Raw genomic sequence first — 17,335 nt, forward strand, 5'->3', positions numbered from 1 at the left:
ATAAGAAGGGGAACATTTCATGCTTTATTGCTATAGTTCAAATAAGCTGACTGGATTTGATAGATTGTGCTGATCACCCCATGAGCAGAGTAGGAGACAAACCTCAAACACTGATGCATTTATTTTATGTATACATCATCACATTTTGAGATTCTGAATTTTGCTGATAGGTCGGATTCTACAGAAATCAGTCGTGCCTTATAAATCCAAAATCACAATTCATTTAGAGTGTAATTAACCAAACGAATTCATGAGAAGATCTTTCTGTGCCTGACTTCTTGCATAGGTCTCTGGTTTCTTGCAGCACAGTCACAGGCTCTCCATAATCTTTCCAAGTGAAGAGGTACAGAAAGATCTGACTTCTTTTTTTGATTCTTCAAAGTCAACACAACAATGCCGCAGACTTGCACTAGGTGCAACTGTTACATCAAATGCTTAGCTATGTTTCACTGCATGCTGCTGGTTAATTTCTGTGTCCTTCAACAAGCAGATTTAAGGCAGAACCTTCCCCAGTGAAAAGGATGTATTGATGTGGTAGGTATGATCTCCCTTTCAAAACATTAGGTGCTTGCTAAAAGATTTAGAATGGTTGTTAGATAATCCTTTCTGAGTTCCTTGCTTTTGCTTAAATTCCTGGCCATGTACTTAACAAATAATTGGAAACAAAGATGGTTGTTTTGGTTCAATTGTGTCATTGAGTTGTAGAAAAAGAGCTTCAATGTATTGGTAAAAGTGAAACTTCTTTAATGAACCTGGGTGTACTTGTGTCCCATAAGTACTCTTCTTTGTTGTTTGTTTAGAGGACAGCAATAAGACAAGCAAATGGAAGAAAGGAAACTGCAAACTCTGCACTCAAAGACAAAGGACAAGAAATTACAACATGCAGCTGTTCCGCAACAAAGCACAGAAGCAACTTTGCAGACATAGAACAATGGTAGAAAAGAAAGAACAGTGGTCTCTTTGATATGTTCACATGATAGAGCAGGCATTTGGGTTGTCATCACTGAACAAGGTTGTGAACTGGTCCTCTGGCCTCACAGCTTGGCTGGAGACTTTGATGACCTCCACGTTCCTGACATACCCAGGGGGTGCCTTCTTGTCATAGGTTTGAGCAGCATACGGGTGGGCAACCAGGTTGTAAGGAACGTAAGGCCAGATCTCAGCCTTCTTCCCTGTGGATTGAACTTTCTTGAGTACCTTGTGTGGCTCAACATACCCCGTTACAGTCACCTTGTACTGCTTTCTGTTGATGTCCACTGATTGAACTCCTGTGAGGATCCATCAGAACTGCATCAGAACATCATATGATGTACTACAATGGGCACAGATCCAATAGAGGAGAAGAAGAAGAAACCTTTCATGGAAGACAGTGCATTTCTAACTTTCAGCTCACAGCCGTCACAGTCCATCCTCACCTTCAGTTCAACAGTCTGAAACTGCTTCCTCTTCCTGTACTTGTGGCCACTGCCAAGCAAGCTGGAGAGGTAGTCCATGGTGCCTCCCATGGTGGTGGTAGGAGGAGGAAGAAACTATAGAAGATTAGGAGAAACTACAAAGATGAGATATAGAAGCTCCTGTATAGTGATCTGGAAAATGGAAAGACACAAGATATTGGTATTTAGCCTATAGACGATCACAAAAATGGCAACCACATGCACCCAAGCTGTTGAAGAAAGAAAAGACTGAGCTTGATGGGAAACGAGACCAGAAAAAGGGCTACCTGAAAGAGAAATTGGGAGAAGCAAGAAGAGGAAAGAAGAGAACCTCAGCAGGATTGCACTGTGAAGCTTTCTTATATAGTTTTCTTCACACTGCCCTTCCTTTGCTGCAACTTCGCTCCACCTCAACCCCCTTCTTAAATAGGCCTTGCAAAGGCACGAGCCACGAAAAGAACCTTCACCAAACAAACGTCGAAATGCCAGTGGAAAAGGTTTGCACTGATGCAGGAAAACTCGAAAAGGAAAAACAACACTCTACCTGTGTATATTAATGGGTTGAGTGGCCCTCGGAATAACACAACTGCGTTGTGTGTAAGAGTGGAGAACCCAGTCCATGAGCTGTAAGAAAGCTTCATTGAAACGTGGAACTCCTAAACCTCTCGTAAGGATTCAATGAAAAGGACACTAGTAATAGCTACTGTGGGTCCTTGCAAAGGACCATGTGTCTAGCTTCCATGCCATCATCACCTTCTTGCCACTGCAATACTCTCTGCTTGGGCCACAGGGGATAGCTCTCTCTCACCTGGTTGTTCTTGTCGTTTCATTAGAGTTTTCTCAGGATTTGGGAGACTGAGTAAAGAAATGAGAGATTAGCCTGTGATTGGAGGTGGTACTTTCCAGTTGTCACACCACAAGCTGGTCCTCGTTGTCTCAGATGCAGGTGTCAGAAGCAGCAAGGTAGGTTTTTGAGTTCTCCATTAGGTTTTGCTGACTTTGAGACCCAAAAGTTATCTTGATGAGCAGAATAGCCTGCTGGATTAATTTCTTTGACTTGTTTGTGTTATCATGTCTTCTTGTGAACCATTTCTCTATCAGAGGAACAGCTTGTATGGTGTTACATATGTTGGTCATAATAATTCTCCCCTCTTTACTATATATAATGCAATGAAGCTTATTAAATGAAGGGAAGCAGAGGCTCTACTCAAGTAGGCAAAAATATCAATGTCACTTCAAGCTAAAACTGATGTGGTGACTTTTTTAGGTACATATCGACATCATCATTACCTACTGCAATGCTCATCCAGTGCTTTGTAATGTTTTGATAGTGCAGAGAGAGAAACTACCAACATATCCGAGTGTTCAACTATCTTATCATTGGAGTTCTCCTGTCGTAATTCTTCTGCATCTCATCCAATTCGCTGCATGTGATCTCATATTTACTTGTGGTATGCATGCATGTGCCTGTTTCTGTGTGCTTGCAATGTGTGCAGCGTTTTGATCGTCTGGGTAGCGAAATGGAAGATTGTTAGAGGAGCTGGAAAGCTGAGATAGCAAGAAAGGAGGCATCCTGCTGTTAATGGTCTAAGAATATAATGTTGCCAACTTTAGTTTCGACTCGTTCTTTCAAGATCTCCTTCCAAAAGATCTCAGCTTGATTCCATGGATTGCATCCAATTCGATCTATCCTCTGATGCATGAAGCCTTGGTCTTTGATAAGAGTCAAATTCTTCTTTGAAAATTTGACATGCGAACATCGACTTGGTGGACAAAGATCAAATCGGATACGATGAATCTTTTACGTCAGCAACAATCACAATAAAACAAAAATATTATTCTTCAAATTAAAAATGATTCAGAGAATATTTCTCTGACTCTAGGCAATGAAAGCTTTGCACTGCTAAGCTCACAAGAACATGATCTTGGAACTTCACATCTAAGTTGCAGATATCAAGCTTCTCCATCTCTAAAGTAAATGACAGGAAAGAAAGGAAAACAATTGAAGGAAGACAGAAGGCGAAAGCTACAAAGAGGGCCTCATACCAAACAGTGACATTTATCGTTGAGCAGCAAAATGCAATCTCCCCGCTACAGAAACCTGATCTCATATCTTGCAATTGAGGTAGGATGATTTCAATTGCAGTTGGAAAGTTGAAGCAGGTAGTAAAAGAACGGAAGCCAGCCATGGCCTTTTGCAAAGGAGATGAATCCTTGTGACGTAGGAGATTGGTGGTGGGGTAGCCACCGCCATCATGCCCATGCGCAATAATTGCACTCAGGTTACATTAGATTCTGTGAAGCACTCACATGACCTTCTTACAGTGAATCTGTCAAGTTTAGCCGATAAATCCATCCCGTAGAGTAACAAGGATTTGAAGCCCTCGTAGTGTGTGGAGATCTTCATTGTGTTATCTGATCCAAGCGGAGGAAGATACTAGACAGAACAAGCACGAGTATGCTATATAGTAGGCTTCGAAAGTTCCAACTAAGTTCCAATCATTTGCTATTAGATATTACAGAATTCCAGGTTGCAGACAAAACAAGTTGCTATGCGAGTTCCTCATATCTAAACAATATCTTGTGACCGACAATTCTCTTAAGATCTTTGGCTATCTGCATTCAATAGAGTAAGTTTGAAAAGATAAGTATTGCACAAACAAAGAATCATCAGTGCATTTCGTTAAGCCAAGAAAGTTCTATTCATGTAAAAGAAGAGCATTGTAGTGATGAGATTTAGATGGACTAGCAAAGAATAAAAGGAGCAAAGTTTTAGTTTCTATGATAAAAACGCTGGAGGGGCGCTAATAAATGATGATCTGTGTATGCTTTATATTTATATGATGGTGTTGTGTGCAAGAATTAAAACCAGATTTCAGACAACATTACTGATTTGCTAGTAATCAGTTTCACAAATTATTATACCAGCTTGGGAAAATATTATGTACTTGTTATAACATGATCTTATTTATAAAAATGAACAATTTCCCTGCAATTTCAAATGCTTGAAAATGTTTGCTAGATCTTTTTTTCTTTTATATTTTTCTGTATTGACTGTTCATGAAGATTGTGCAAAAAAATACCTTCAACACTGCAATATATTGAAGAGACCGAAGATTATTAGTTAGAATATCTTCTAATAAAATCTGCTTAGTGACTAACAAAGTAAAGTGGAGAACACTTTTGTTCCTTTTCCCCAACAAGTCAAATATTTCATTCTCGAGGTAAAAAGGGAAACATGGTGGGCACCACTTTGGAAGGTCCTCAAGAAAACTTTGGCTGCCTAATTCCTTGATTTGTGCCTTGTAGCAGTAGGTCTTTTAGGCTTTGCAGCAACACTCAGTGCTATTCTCTTCTTTACTGAACATTGTGCACGAATCTGGTGGAGAGATGGCATGAATCAATGCCTATGACCCAAAATTCCATTCGGTGTCTGCAAAAATTGGCTGCGGACATTACTCTGGTGGAGAGACGAGTGCCATTTGCCCTTCATTTTGCATCTCACGGGAACAAAAGAAAGAGAAAAGAAACCAAGCATAAAATCTAGTTAGCTACTATTTGGTTGCTTTCACCTCCGGAAGATCTCTCTCTCTCTCTCTTTTCATCTTTTCTTGAAGACTAGTAGATTCAATGTAAAAAAGCAGTGCGGTTTTTTTAATCCGTTTCTTCCTTCTTTTCTTTTGGAAAAACAGAATGATTATGAGAATTTGCACTTTTTACTCTTTTTGTTTTTTTACTTATTAAAGTATTCTCAAAAGTGATAAGAACAAGAACAATGAAATGAAAGCAGAAAGAATCATATCTATGTTTTCTGAAATATAAACTGATGTTATATGTTAAGACATGACATGAACACACCTGCTCTGTGTAAATCAAAGTGTTAAGTTTAAATTTCACTTTATCTCCATCAATCTGGTGGAAATAAAATGACAAAGAAAGTTCAGTTTGTTACAGTGCAATCTAGCTTTTTACTGGATGAAACTAGAAAAAAACCAAGTGTGACAAGTGATCTGATGACAAAAATTATGCTCAGATTTATATCATCTTTTAATCTAATGCATATTACAACATACAACAACAACAATTGTACCAATCCATAATGTCTCAACTATTTAAAGGTCAGAAAGGCATATTAAAGCATCCTTCTCTTCTAAATGCTGCAATAGTTTCCAAGTAGAATCCATTCTTGCAGAGGATTTATTGCCATTTTATAGTGCTCATTGCAGTTTGAGTTTGACTCTTACTCTGTAATCCATTTGTCTTCTAAATATCCAAAAGTATATGACATTTTGTAGTGCATATTACGGTTTGGATTTGATTTTAAGACCTGTCTCAAAATCAAAACACAGATAAGTTCACATTCCCAAGAAATGGTACGAAGAACAAAAGGAGCAGATTCAACATTTGACCTATCAGAAATCTTAAACATGAGAAGCAGGGATGATACCACATTACTAACACAACCTGAGAATTATGACAAAAAAAATGATCATCCTGTTTAGCAAGCAATTTCAGAGATAGTGTGCGTGTGTGTGCAAAGTGCAAGTCTTTTCCTACAGCAAGAACCTGACCCTATCCAGCAACTAGTTCTAAGGCAGAAAAGTACAGTATATAATTCTTCACTGAGTCAAGCCTTTGTCAAAAAAACATATCTACGATGCTCAACGAGCAATAGGGTGCAAATCCTCTACATCATCTGTTGATCCCATGACTCAACAAAGATGAAAAATTATCCAGAAAATTCCAATTTCTGTCACAAGATACAAGTGGTGCTTCTGTTTTGTTTGACAGAGTATCTACCTACAAAAGACACTGCGAGCATCATTTCTCCTGGGCCAATGATGCATCAAAACCTAAAAGAAAGCACAAAGCAAAAGATTAGAACTCAGAGATATATGACATTTACCAGAGATTAGCATGCTACAATACCTCAGGGAAGATTATTTTGATGAATTTGTCCAGAGACAATAATACATCAAAACCACAAGATGGGAACATACCAAAAGATTAGGACTCGGACATATGGCTGAGACCAGCATGCTATACTACAACAGAATAGCATAAATAAGAATCTGGAGAGCTAAGGGCTGGAATCAAATTCCAGATTACATGCTGCTATTAGGCAATAAATTTAGAGATGCTTTATAGTCACATTGAAGCTCAAGTATGTAACATAAAAACAACCTGCACTTGACTTGCAGATCACCTTTTTGTCATATAGCTCTTACAGATTTGACAATAAGAAGATACCCAATAAAGGATGCAAAAGAAACATACAGAAGCAAAGGCCAAAAAAAGTTGAAAATTTGGATTTTCATAGTGCATAAACCACTATAACTACATATCATAAATATAATTAAAGATTCAAACTGTCAGAAATATCTTGACTCGAGTTTGACTGTGGGCAAAATACATTTTGGGAAGGGTTTTTTTACTTCCTTTTGGGAAGGTTGAAGTTGGTATCATATGACAGTGGACAAAATACATTTTGGGAAGGGTGAAATTGATTTACAAGAAGCCAGCGAGTCTCATTTCTCTTTCATTACCTGAAGACTGGGCAATGGCTGAATTTTGCTTATAAAAGTAGCTCCTAGAATTATATTTACTTTTCCAATTTGTTCAACATAGCCTAACTATTGTAATCGAACTAGCACACTGCATATGCCAACCACTGGACAGTAACACCTGCTAAAAGAGCAATTTCTGAGAACACTGTTAATTCACTTCATTTGCACCAAACACTCTGCAAACCGAGCTAACACCTACGTATTTTGGATTGATAAGAACATGTTATGCTCAATATGACCAAATCATAAGAGGAGAGGAAAATATCATCCAAACATCCGTAATACACAGAGCAAAATAATAATACTCATTGCCAACAATTGAAAAACCATCTCATCAAGTCTCATCATTATTAATATAGTAAACGTCTAACTATAATTTTATTAGATAATCAGCTAAGGATTTCACCTAGCCGGAACAGAACACTTCTTCAATCCTTAGCTCCCTAGCTATGGACCATCTGAAATATGTAATTTTCAGCTCGCAAGGGATTATCCTAGTAGAAACAGGACGTCAAGAAATCTAATCATGTGTCACGGAATCAGCTTATAAGAATCATAATACGAAAAGGCAAGCATAAACTAGAATAGAAGATCTCATAATTTCTTCATGAGAAAAGCACATCCAGCAATGCGCTTAGCTGTAACTCAACTTGTCCGACCACTAGGGATGAAACAAGCTCCTTATAGATTAAGAACTCAATTCATATCACATTCCAAGCTATTACTTCATTACTCGAATGGAATGGTGCACCACTCACAATGGTAGAAACACATCTACAATCTCTTGTCAAAATGTTGGAAGACTACTAATCCCATTCGATACTGAGTACTAATGCTGTCAATCTTGTTCATCAAACTAATCCATTAAGAAAGAGAACAAAATTTGACAAACAAAATATACAAAAAGAGGATGATACTCAACATCGTTTCTCTTTTTTGGGTTTTGGATTTGGATAGGAGAGTAGCAAAGTTATATAAAAGGTGACCGACCCATACCCTAAATCAAAAGCCTCATCTTCCACCTCAAAATCACTTAAGCGTCCTACCCAGTCATCCAAAAGAATCCTACTTCTTATCATTTCGAAAATTAACCAAAACTCAAACCCTAATTACCAAATATCCATAGCCAAATCAATTAAAACATTTAGGTGTCGAACAACCTACGAAAGTTTGATATCTTCAAGTAGACTTAAAACGAACAGGACAAGAATAACAACCACATCTACAGAAAGTGATTATCAACAAGCAATTAACTATATCGACAATATCATTGCAAATTTTCTCATCAATCTTCATTTTCTTGCTTCATGTGTGCATCCAAGTTCATCTTACATTCATAAAGAAAAAAAGTAAATGGCAGGAATTATTTGGTTGCAAACTGCAGATAAAAGTTTAATGGCAGATATCACACTACATGGATGCAAACAGTTATGCAGACAGTGGAAAATTGGAACCTGGAAACACAACTTGCTGGTACAATACCTTGCACCATGCATTATGCACTTGCAGTATCAAAGAGCATTTCTGTTTTTGGGGCTACATTATACAATTCAATGAGTTCTGGAAACTCCTTGTAGCGGAAGATGAACCTCTCCAGAAATTTCTTCTCTGCATATGACATGTATGTGTCCATTTGGAGGTTACCGATGTGAACTCCCCTTGACTTCAGGCCCATCAATATCCGATACCTGGGAATCAATCTTTTCTCCAAACTCATTGACAAAATCAATGGCCGGCGTGCAAGATAATACGGACAGCATCTGGTTTCATTTACCAAGAACTCCATCTTTCTCTGCAAATTCTTTAAAGAACATGCCACAAGAGTAGGAGCCTTTCTGAATGCAGCAAGGAAATCATCCTCGGACCACCCGAAACCCTTGAAGAACTCCAAATGAGCCTTGAAGTTCTTCTCGGAAACGCTGTGGAGCGCAGTCAGAGTGTGGATGAACATCCCTGAGGTGCGAGCTACTCCCAAACCGTCGACACGACCGATTAACGCCTTCAGGGTTTCAGCCTTATGGGCTATGAGGAGGGGGCGGTTCCGTAGGATCATTGAGAGCTTCTGATCGGTGATCCCGAAATCCCTTAGAATCTCAATGTTAGGCTGGATCTTCTTCTCGATGCTATACGAGAGAAACCACCTGTTTCTCTTGCATAACTTCATCAGTAAGTCGTTGGACCCGATGGTGCCTTGCCAAAATTGGATCTTGGACAAGACATTCTGGAGTTTGTGGTTGATGACGGCGTTATTCGAGCTGACCAGGTGGGTAATGTCGGAGCAGGAGAAGCCCAGATCCTGCAAAGCTCGGAACTTTGGGGCCAGAGTCTTCTCCACGTCGAGGAGAAGCGACCGGGGGTTTTCAGTTAGGACCCTTTTCATCTGAGCATTATCAAAACCATGGCTTTTGAAGAAGCCAAGGACGGAGTCAGGCTGATGGCGGGATTCGATGCGGCCAAGGAGCTTCGAGGCCTTGGCCGCCTCATCCGGATCGAAGCCACAGGAGCTGACCAGGTATTCAGCCATGAAGCTGCTCTGTGGAGCCCCGGAGGCGGCGGAAAAAGAATGGGTTGAGAGAAAAACGGCAGCATCGGCCGGACGACGACGAGGGATGAAGGCGAGGGCTTTGAACAAGACAGAGACGTACGGCGATCTATACATCAACGTCATCGTCGTCTACTTCTCCTTCTTTGTATGTTCCTTCTCTTCACCAAAACCTAGCGATGGTGGTGTTGCTGCGTCCGGAGGAAACTGGCCGGAAGTACCTGCATCCGAAACCCTAGTAGTGCGTCAGTGCTCGAAGTCTTTCTTCAGTCGGAGATTTTTGCGACCGCAGGCCTCTTTTTTTTTTTCCTTCGTCAGCTTTTATTGTGTGCCAACTAGAAATAGTAGATGAACGAAAACTAGTCATCACTTTCTCTTCGGTCGGAGATATCTGCGACCGCAGACCTCTTTTTTTTTTTTTCTTCTGCAACTTTAATCGTGTGCATCTTCAAAAATAAATGAATGAACACTAGCGAAGTCATCCCTTTTCTTCCATTCGAGATTTCTACGAACACAAACATCTTTTCCTTCGTCAACTTTTATCGATTGATAACTAAAAATAATAAATGAATGAACACTAGTAAAGTCAACTATTTTCTTCAATCGAGGATTTCTGCAAGTCACTTTTTCTTTGTCAATTTTAATTGTGTGCCAACCAAAATTAATAGTAAATGAATGAGCACTAATAAAGCCATAATCCTCATAAAAATCGATGGGTTAATAATTATGCTACCTAAATTATAAAATTAAATCAACTATAGTATTTTCATTTAAGGGTATTTTCTCAAAAAACAATCACTCATTATTAATTTCTTTTTATCAAAAATACTAATTATTAAGTTTTCATCGAATGATATCCTTATATTCGCTTTTGTTTATGGCACTTATTTTTTACTTGAACGAAAATGCGTTCAAATCTTAGCATAAACTACTTTTGAAGTCAATCATAATGCGTGAACCAATTCTTTTAAAATAAACTAATCCAATAATCCTATTTAATTTGGTTTAGTTCAATAGAACCCTAATTTATCTCTTATTCTCCACTAAGTTACCTCGTGGTACGTGATCTCCAATAAAACGAGAGACTTTTCATCATTGATTATCCACTGGTTACCAATGTTAGTTTATTGAAATCTTCATTCCTATAGGCTTCATCGACAAAACATTTGGAGAAGGTTTCATTGTTGCATTGGCCAAATCCTTTGTTGTATTGATAAAATGTTCATAAAAAACTTTTTTACTGTATTCACAAAACATTCATGGAAGCTTCGCTACTGTATTGCCTAAGAATTCATGGAAGGCACCGCCAAAACTTTTGTTGTGTTGCGAAAGCCTTCATTGCATCACTAAAGGTCTCCTTGTTGCTTTGCCAAAGCATTTATTGTACGATGCTAATCATCATAGCCTAGATTCCTACTGTGGTTGTCCTAGAACTTATCTTCCCTATGACCGAGTAGTCCGTTCGTGCAGGAAAAGGTTCAACACTAGGCAGGCCATATGGTGAGAAGCATCGTTGGTTTAGATTATATATCTTTTTGTGGTATTGTTTGCATACATATTATGGCTACACACATTAGTATTCCATTACATGTTTGAACATAGTACCAATTATGATATTGGATGTCAAAACAACATATCTCATATCTAATGAGTAAAAATATCACATTATCATAATCAATTAATGAGTAAAATTTCTTATCATTTGGAAAATCAACCGAACTTAAAACCTAAATTACCAAATATCCATAATCAAATCAATTAAAAAAATTCAGGTGTACAACAACCTGCATAAGTCTGATATCTTCTGGTAGACTTATGAAGAACAGGACAAGAATAGTAATTCCATGCAGTGTCTACAAAAGAATTAAGCAATTAACCCTATTGACAATATCATGGCAAATCTTCTCATCATTCTTCATTTTTTTACTACTTGTATGCATACAAGTTCATCTTAAATTCACCAAAAAAAAGCAAATGACAGGAATCACACTGCATGGTTGCAAACTGCAGATCAAGTTAAGCAGACAGTGGAAAATTGGAACCTGGAAACAACTTGCTGGTACAAAACCTTACACCTTGCATTATGCACTTACATGAACAAAGAGTTCTGTTTTTGGGGGCTACATTATACAATTCAATGAGTTTTGGCGATCCTAGTAGCAGATGATGATGAACTTCCTCTAGAAATTTCTTCTCTCGATATTTCATGTATGTGTACATTTGGAGGTCACCGATGCCAATTCCCCTAGACTTGATGCCCATCAACATCCAATACATTGGAGCAACCTTTTCTCCAAACTCATCAACAAAAATCACTGAACGGAGTACAAGATAAGATGGAGCACATTTAGCTTCATTTACCAAGAACTCCATGTTCTTCTCTTTAAAGAATCTATCGTAAGTGCAATAGCCTTTTTTAATGCAACAAGCAAATCATCTAATCACCCGAACCTCTTAAAGAACTCTAAGTAAGTGTTGAAATTCTTCTTGCTGATTATCTGGAGCACCCTCGGAGTTCGTTGGAACATCCCTGTGGTGTGGGCTACTCCCGAACCCTTAACATGACTAATTAACATTTTCATAACTTCAGCCTTTTGAAATATCAGGTGAGGATAGTGCCATAGGATCTCACAATCCTTTAGATCACAATGTTAGGTTGGATCGTCTTCTCATGCTATCCCCGAGAAACTACTGGTCTTTCTTGCATAACTTCACCAAAAATTCATTGGATCCGAGGAGGCCTTACTATAATTGGATCTTGGACACAATAACCTAAAGTTTTTGGTTGATAACGATAGGATTTTATCAGACAAGATGGGTGATGTTGGAGTAAGAGAAGCCCAAACCCCGTATTGTTAAAACCATGGCTTTTGAAGAAGCCAAGGACAAAGCAAGGCTAACGGCGGGATTCGATGCGACTAAGAAGCTTCGAGGCCTTGGTCGCCTCATCTAGATCGAAGCCACGGGAGCCAACCAGGTATTTAGCTATGAGGCTGCTCTATGGAGCCCTAGAGGTGGCGAAGTAAGAATCAATTGAAAGAAAAAAGGTAGCACTGGTCGGATAACGAGGGATGAAGGTAAGGGCAAGAGAGAAAAGTAAGACGACCTATTCATCAATGTCATCATCTTTTTCTTCTTTTTTGTATGTTCCTTTGCCAAAACTTAACAAAGGTGGTGTTGCCATATCCCAAAGGAGCACGTCTGAGTCGAAAGTACCTACATCCTAACCCTTAAAAGTTCGTTAAAATGTTCAAGGAAATTTTTTTTTTGTCGATCAGATATTTTTACGATCGTAGTCATCTTTTTCTAATTAAAAATAATAAATAAATGAATAAACGACATGTGAGTCCTAATGCTGGTAAAAGTTGATGGATTAATAATTATACTACCTAAATTATAAAATAAAATCAATGATAATACCTAAATTATAAAATAAAATCAATGATAATAGGACATTTTATTGTAAAAATCTCAATTTTAAATTAAGATCCATTTTAAACGTTGTCATTTTGACTATTGATCACTTAAACTTTTACGATATACTTATATATATATATAATAATCCTTATATTTTAAAAAACATAACATATAAACTCTTCCTGTCAAAATTAACAAACATTAAAATCTATGACATGTTGACTCATAATAAATTATTAATATAATAAAACATAATTTAAATTTAAATTATATATATAATTTAAGTTATTATACATATATATATATATATATTTATTTATTTATATTTCTACAATTTGAAAGGATCTCAGTCCTTTTAAAGACAATTCCCCACAAAAATTAACAAAACTTACAAAGAGCATTAGTCTTTTTGCTATTGAAAGAACTTTTATTGGAAAAACATCTCCATCCAGCAAATAGATGCCTTATCCATCAACTAGTTCCTAGTCAGGAAAGTACATATATAATTCTTCGCTGATAACAAGTCAAGCCTTTGACAGAAAAATATTTCTACGATGATCAACAAGTATTAGGGTGCAAATCCTCTATGGAGTCTGTTGATCTTGATGACTCAACGAAGATGAAAAATTATCTCGAAAATTCCAATTTCCGTCACAAGAATAACCAGTGCTTCTGTTTAATTTGACAGAGTACCTACCTGCAAAAGATGCTGTGACTATCATTTCTCCAGGGCCAATGATGCATCAAAACCTAAAAGAAAGCACAAAGCAAAAGAATTAGCATGCTGCAATGCCTTCGGGAAGATTATTTTGATTTATTTGTCCAGAGACAACAATACATCAACGTGTTAATAAAACGAACACACCGAAAGACAAATTCAGATATAGAGCTGAGACTAGCAGCTATAAAACAACAGAGTAGCATATAAAAGAATCCGGCGAACAAAGGGCTGCAATTAAATTCCAGATTACATGTTGCTGTTAGGCAATAAATTTAGAGATGCTTTATAGTCACATTGAAGCTCAAGTAAGTAACATAAAAACAACCTGCACTTGACTTGCAGATCACCTTTTTGTCATATAGCTCTTACAGATTTGACAATAAGAAGATACCCAATACAGGATGCAAAAGAAACATACAGTAGCAAAGGCCAAAAAAGTTGAAAATATGGATTTTCATAGTGCATAAACCACTATAACTACATATCATAAATATAATTAAAGATTCAAACTGTCAGAAATATCTTGACTCGAGTTTGACTGTGGGCAAAATACATTTTGGGAAGGGTTTTTTTACTTCGATTTGGGAAGGTTGAAGTTGGTATCATATGACAGTGGACAAAATACATTTTGGGAAGGGTGAAATTGATGTAAAAGAAGCCAGCTAGTTTCATTTCTCTTTCATTCCTGAAGACTGGGCAATGGCTGAATTTTGCCTATAAAAGTAGCTCCTAGAATTATATTTACTTTCCCAATTTGTTCAACATAGCCTTTCTATTGTAATGGAACTAGCACATTGCATATGCCAACCTCTGGACAGTAACACCTGCTAAAAGGGCAATTTCTGAAAACACTGTTAATTCACTTCATTTGCACCAAACACTCTGCAAACCGAGCTAATACCCACGTATTTTGGATTGATAAGAACATGTTATGCTCAATATGACCAAGTCATAAGAGGAGAGGAAAATATCATCCAAACATCAGTAATACACAGAGCAAAATAATAATACTCGTTGCCAACAATTGAAAAAACTTCCCATCAAGTCACATCATTATTAATATAGTAAACGTCTAAATATAATTTTATTAGATAATCAGCTAAGGATTTCACCTAGCCATAACAGAACACTTCTTCAATCCTTAGCTCCCTAGCTATGGACCATCTGAAATATGTAATTTTCAGCTCGCTAGGGATTATCTTAGTAGAAACAGGGCGTCAAGAAATCTAATCATGTGTCACGCAATCAGGTTATAAGAATCATAATATGAAAATGCAAGCATAAACTAGAATAGAAGATCTCATAATTTCTTCATGAGAAAAGCACATCCAGCAATGCGCTTAGCTGGAACAGAACTTGTCCAACCACTCGGGATGAAACAAGCTCCTTGTAGATTAAGAACTCAATTCATATCACATTCCAAGCTGTTACTTCATTACTCGAATGGAATGGTGCACCACTAACAATGGTAGAAACACGTCTACAATCTCTTATCATCATGTTGGAAGACTACTAATCCCATTCGAAACTGCCTACTAATGCTGTCAATCTTGTTCATCAAACTAATCAATTAAGAAAGAGAACAAAATTTGACAAACAAAATACACAAAAAGAGGATGATACTCAACATCGTTTCTCTTTTTTGGGTTTTGGATTTGGATAGGAGAGTAACAAAGTTATATAAAAGGTGACCGACCCATACCCTAAATCAAAAGCCTCATCTTCCACCTCAAAATCACTTAAGCGTCCTACCCAGTCATCCAAAAGAATCCTACTTCTTATCATTTCGAAAATTAACCAAAACTCAAACCCTAATTACCAAATATCCATAGCCAAATCAATTAAAACATTTAGGTGTCGAACAACCTACGAAAGTTTGATGTCTTCAAGTAGACTTAAAACGAACAGGACAAGAATAACAACCACATCTACGGAAAGTGATTATCAACAAGCAGTTAACTATATCGACAATATCATCGCAAATCTTCTCATCAATCTTCATTTTCTTGCTTCATGTGTGCATCCAAGTTCATCTTACATTCATAAAGAAAAAAAATAAATGGCAGGAATTATTTGGTTGCAAACTGCAGATAAAAGTTTAATGGCAGATATCACACTACATGGATGCAAACAGTTATGCAGACAGTGGAAAATTGGAACCTGGTAACACAACTTGCTGGTACAATACCTTGCACCATGCATTATGCACCTGCAGTATCAAAGAGCATTTCTGTTTTTGGGGCTACATTATACAATTCAATGAGTTCTGGAAACTCCTTGTAGCGGAAGACGAACTTCTCCAGAAATTTCTTCTCTGTATATGACGTGTATGTGTCCATTCGGAGGTTACCGATGTGAACTCCCCTTGACTTCAGGCCCATCAATATCCGATACCTGGGAATCAATCTTTTCTCCAAACTCATTGACAAAATCAATGGCCGACTTGCAAGATAATACGAAGAGAATCTGGTTTCATTTACCAAGAACTCCATCTTTCTCTGCAAATTCTTTAAAGAACATGACACAATACCAGGAGTCTTTCTGAATGCAGCAAGGAAATCATCCTCGGACCACCCGAAACCCTTGAAGAACTCCAAGTGAGCCTTGAAGTTCTTCTCGGAGACGCTGTAGAGCACAGTCAGGGTCTTGAGGAACATCCCTGAGGTGCGAGCTACTCCCATACCCTCGACACGACCGATTAACGCCTTCAGGGTTTCAGCCTTCTGGGCTAGGAGGAGGGGGCGGTACCGTAGGATCATTGAGAGCTTCTGATCCGTGATCCCGCAATCCCTTAGAATCTCAATGTTAGGCTGGATCTTCTTCTCGATGCTATACGAGAGAAACCACCTGTTTCTCTTGCATAACTTCATCAGTAAGTCGTTGGACCCGAGGATGCCTTGCCAAAATTGTATCTTGGACAAGACGTTCTGGAGTTTGTGGCGGATGACGGCGTTATTCGAGCTGACGAGGTGGGTAATGTCGGAGCAGGAGAAGCCCAGATCCTGCAAAGCTCGGAACTTTGGGGCCAGAGTCTTCTCCACGTCGAGGAGAAGCCACTGGGGGTTTACAGATAGGACCCTTTTCATCTGAGCATTATCAAAACCGTGGCTTTTGAAGAAGCCAAGGACGGAGTCAGGCTGATGGCGGGATTCGATGCGGCCAAGGAGCTTCGAGGCCTTGGCCGCCTCATCCGGATCGAAGCCACAGGAGCTGACCAGGTATTCAGCCATGAAGCTGCTCTGTGGAGCACCGGAGGGGGCGTAATAAGAATGGGTTGAGAGAAAATCGGCAGCATCGGCCGGACGACGGCGAGGGATGAAGGTGAAGGCTTTGAACAAGAGAGAGACGAACGGCGACCTATTCATCAACGTCATCGTCGTCGACTTCTCCTTCTTTGTATGTTCCTTCTCTTTTCCAAGACCTAGCGATGGTGGTGTTGCTGCGTCTGAAGGAAACTGGCCGGTAGTACCTGCATCCAAAACCCTAGAAGTGCGTCACTGTGCCCGAGGAACTCTTTTGTTCCGTCGGAGATTTCTGCGACCGCATGCCTTTTTTTTTCGACTACTTTTTTTGTGTGCCAACATAAAAAAAAAAAAAAAAAATCCGATTTAGTTTAATAGAACCCTAATTTACCTCTTATTCTTCACTAAGTTAC

General features: G+C 38.4%; 3 protein-coding genes across 10 annotated transcripts; all 3 read right to left on the reverse strand.

Annotated features, from left to right (window-relative positions):
• Positions 1 to 823: 823 nt before the first annotated feature.
• Positions 824 to 1,891, reverse strand: LOC135584435 (heavy metal-associated isoprenylated plant protein 23-like). 5 transcript variants are annotated; one of them, XM_065147548.1, is made up of 3 exons: positions 1,765 to 1,891; positions 1,355 to 1,586; positions 824 to 1,268 (listed from the first exon to the last, which is right to left on the reverse strand). In XM_065147548.1, exons 2-3 carry the CDS (start codon positions 1,503 to 1,505, stop codon positions 970 to 972), a joined length of 450 nt encoding a protein of 149 aa, XP_065003620.1. In that variant the 5' UTR covers positions 1,506 to 1,586; positions 1,765 to 1,891; the 3' UTR covers positions 824 to 969. The 5 variants fall into 5 exon arrangements, with proteins under 5 accessions (XP_065003620.1, XP_065003621.1, XP_065003618.1 ...); XM_065147549.1 differs by having other exon boundaries at positions 1,355 to 1,529; positions 1,765 to 1,865; XM_065147546.1 differs by having other exon boundaries at positions 1,721 to 1,857.
• Positions 1,892 to 5,444: 3,553 nt separating this feature from the next.
• Positions 5,445 to 9,856, reverse strand: LOC135635372 (transcription termination factor MTERF4, chloroplastic-like). Of its 2 annotated transcripts, none has more exons than XM_065146405.1 (2): positions 8,483 to 9,856; positions 5,445 to 5,760 (listed from the first exon to the last, which is right to left on the reverse strand). In XM_065146405.1, exon 1 carries the CDS (start codon positions 9,666 to 9,668, stop codon positions 8,496 to 8,498), a length of 1,173 nt encoding a protein of 390 aa, XP_065002477.1. In that variant the 5' UTR covers positions 9,669 to 9,856; the 3' UTR covers positions 5,445 to 5,760; positions 8,483 to 8,495. The 2 variants fall into 2 exon arrangements, with proteins under 2 accessions (XP_065002477.1, XP_065002476.1); XM_065146404.1 differs by lacking the exon at positions 5,445 to 5,760 and adding an exon at positions 6,068 to 6,286.
• Positions 9,857 to 13,374: 3,518 nt separating this feature from the next.
• On the reverse strand, positions 13,375 to 17,191 carry LOC135635901 (transcription termination factor MTERF8, chloroplastic-like). Of its 3 annotated transcripts, none has more exons than XM_065147361.1 (2): positions 15,869 to 17,191; positions 13,375 to 13,656 (listed from the first exon to the last, which is right to left on the reverse strand). In XM_065147361.1, the coding sequence occupies exon 1, from the start codon at positions 17,052 to 17,054 to the stop codon at positions 15,882 to 15,884; it is 1,173 nt and encodes a 390-aa protein (XP_065003433.1). In that variant the 5' UTR covers positions 17,055 to 17,191; the 3' UTR covers positions 13,375 to 13,656; positions 15,869 to 15,881. The 3 variants fall into 3 exon arrangements, with proteins under 3 accessions (XP_065003433.1, XP_065003431.1, XP_065003432.1); XM_065147359.1 differs by having other exon boundaries at positions 13,375 to 13,709; XM_065147360.1 differs by having other exon boundaries at positions 13,375 to 13,709; positions 15,841 to 17,191.
• Between the last annotated feature and the right edge of the window lie 144 nt (positions 17,192 to 17,335).

The sequence above is a fragment of the Musa acuminata genome, chromosome BXJ3-4 (assembly GCF_036884655.1).
Source record: "Musa acuminata AAA Group cultivar baxijiao chromosome BXJ3-4, Cavendish_Baxijiao_AAA, whole genome shotgun sequence".
NCBI classification, from domain to species: Eukaryota; Viridiplantae; Streptophyta; class Magnoliopsida; order Zingiberales; family Musaceae; genus Musa; species Musa acuminata.

What these genes read in the sequence shown, in the direction of transcription:
- LOC135584435 (XM_065147548.1), bottom strand. Translation starts at nt 1,505, where the DNA reads ATGGGAGGCACCATGGACTACCTCTCCAGCTTGCTTGGCAGTGGCCAC. An exon ending in TGCACTGTCTTCCATGAAAG is followed by an intron (nt 1,269 to 1,354) that starts GTTTCTTCTTCT and finishes GGATCCTCACAG; the next exon opens with GAGTTCAATCAGTGGACATC.
- LOC135635372 (XM_065146405.1), bottom strand. Translation starts at nt 9,668, where the DNA reads ATGACGTTGATGTATAGATCGCCGTACGTCTCTGTCTTGTTCAAAGCC.
- LOC135635901 (XM_065147361.1), bottom strand. Translation starts at nt 17,054, where the DNA reads ATGACGTTGATGAATAGGTCGCCGTTCGTCTCTCTCTTGTTCAAAGCC.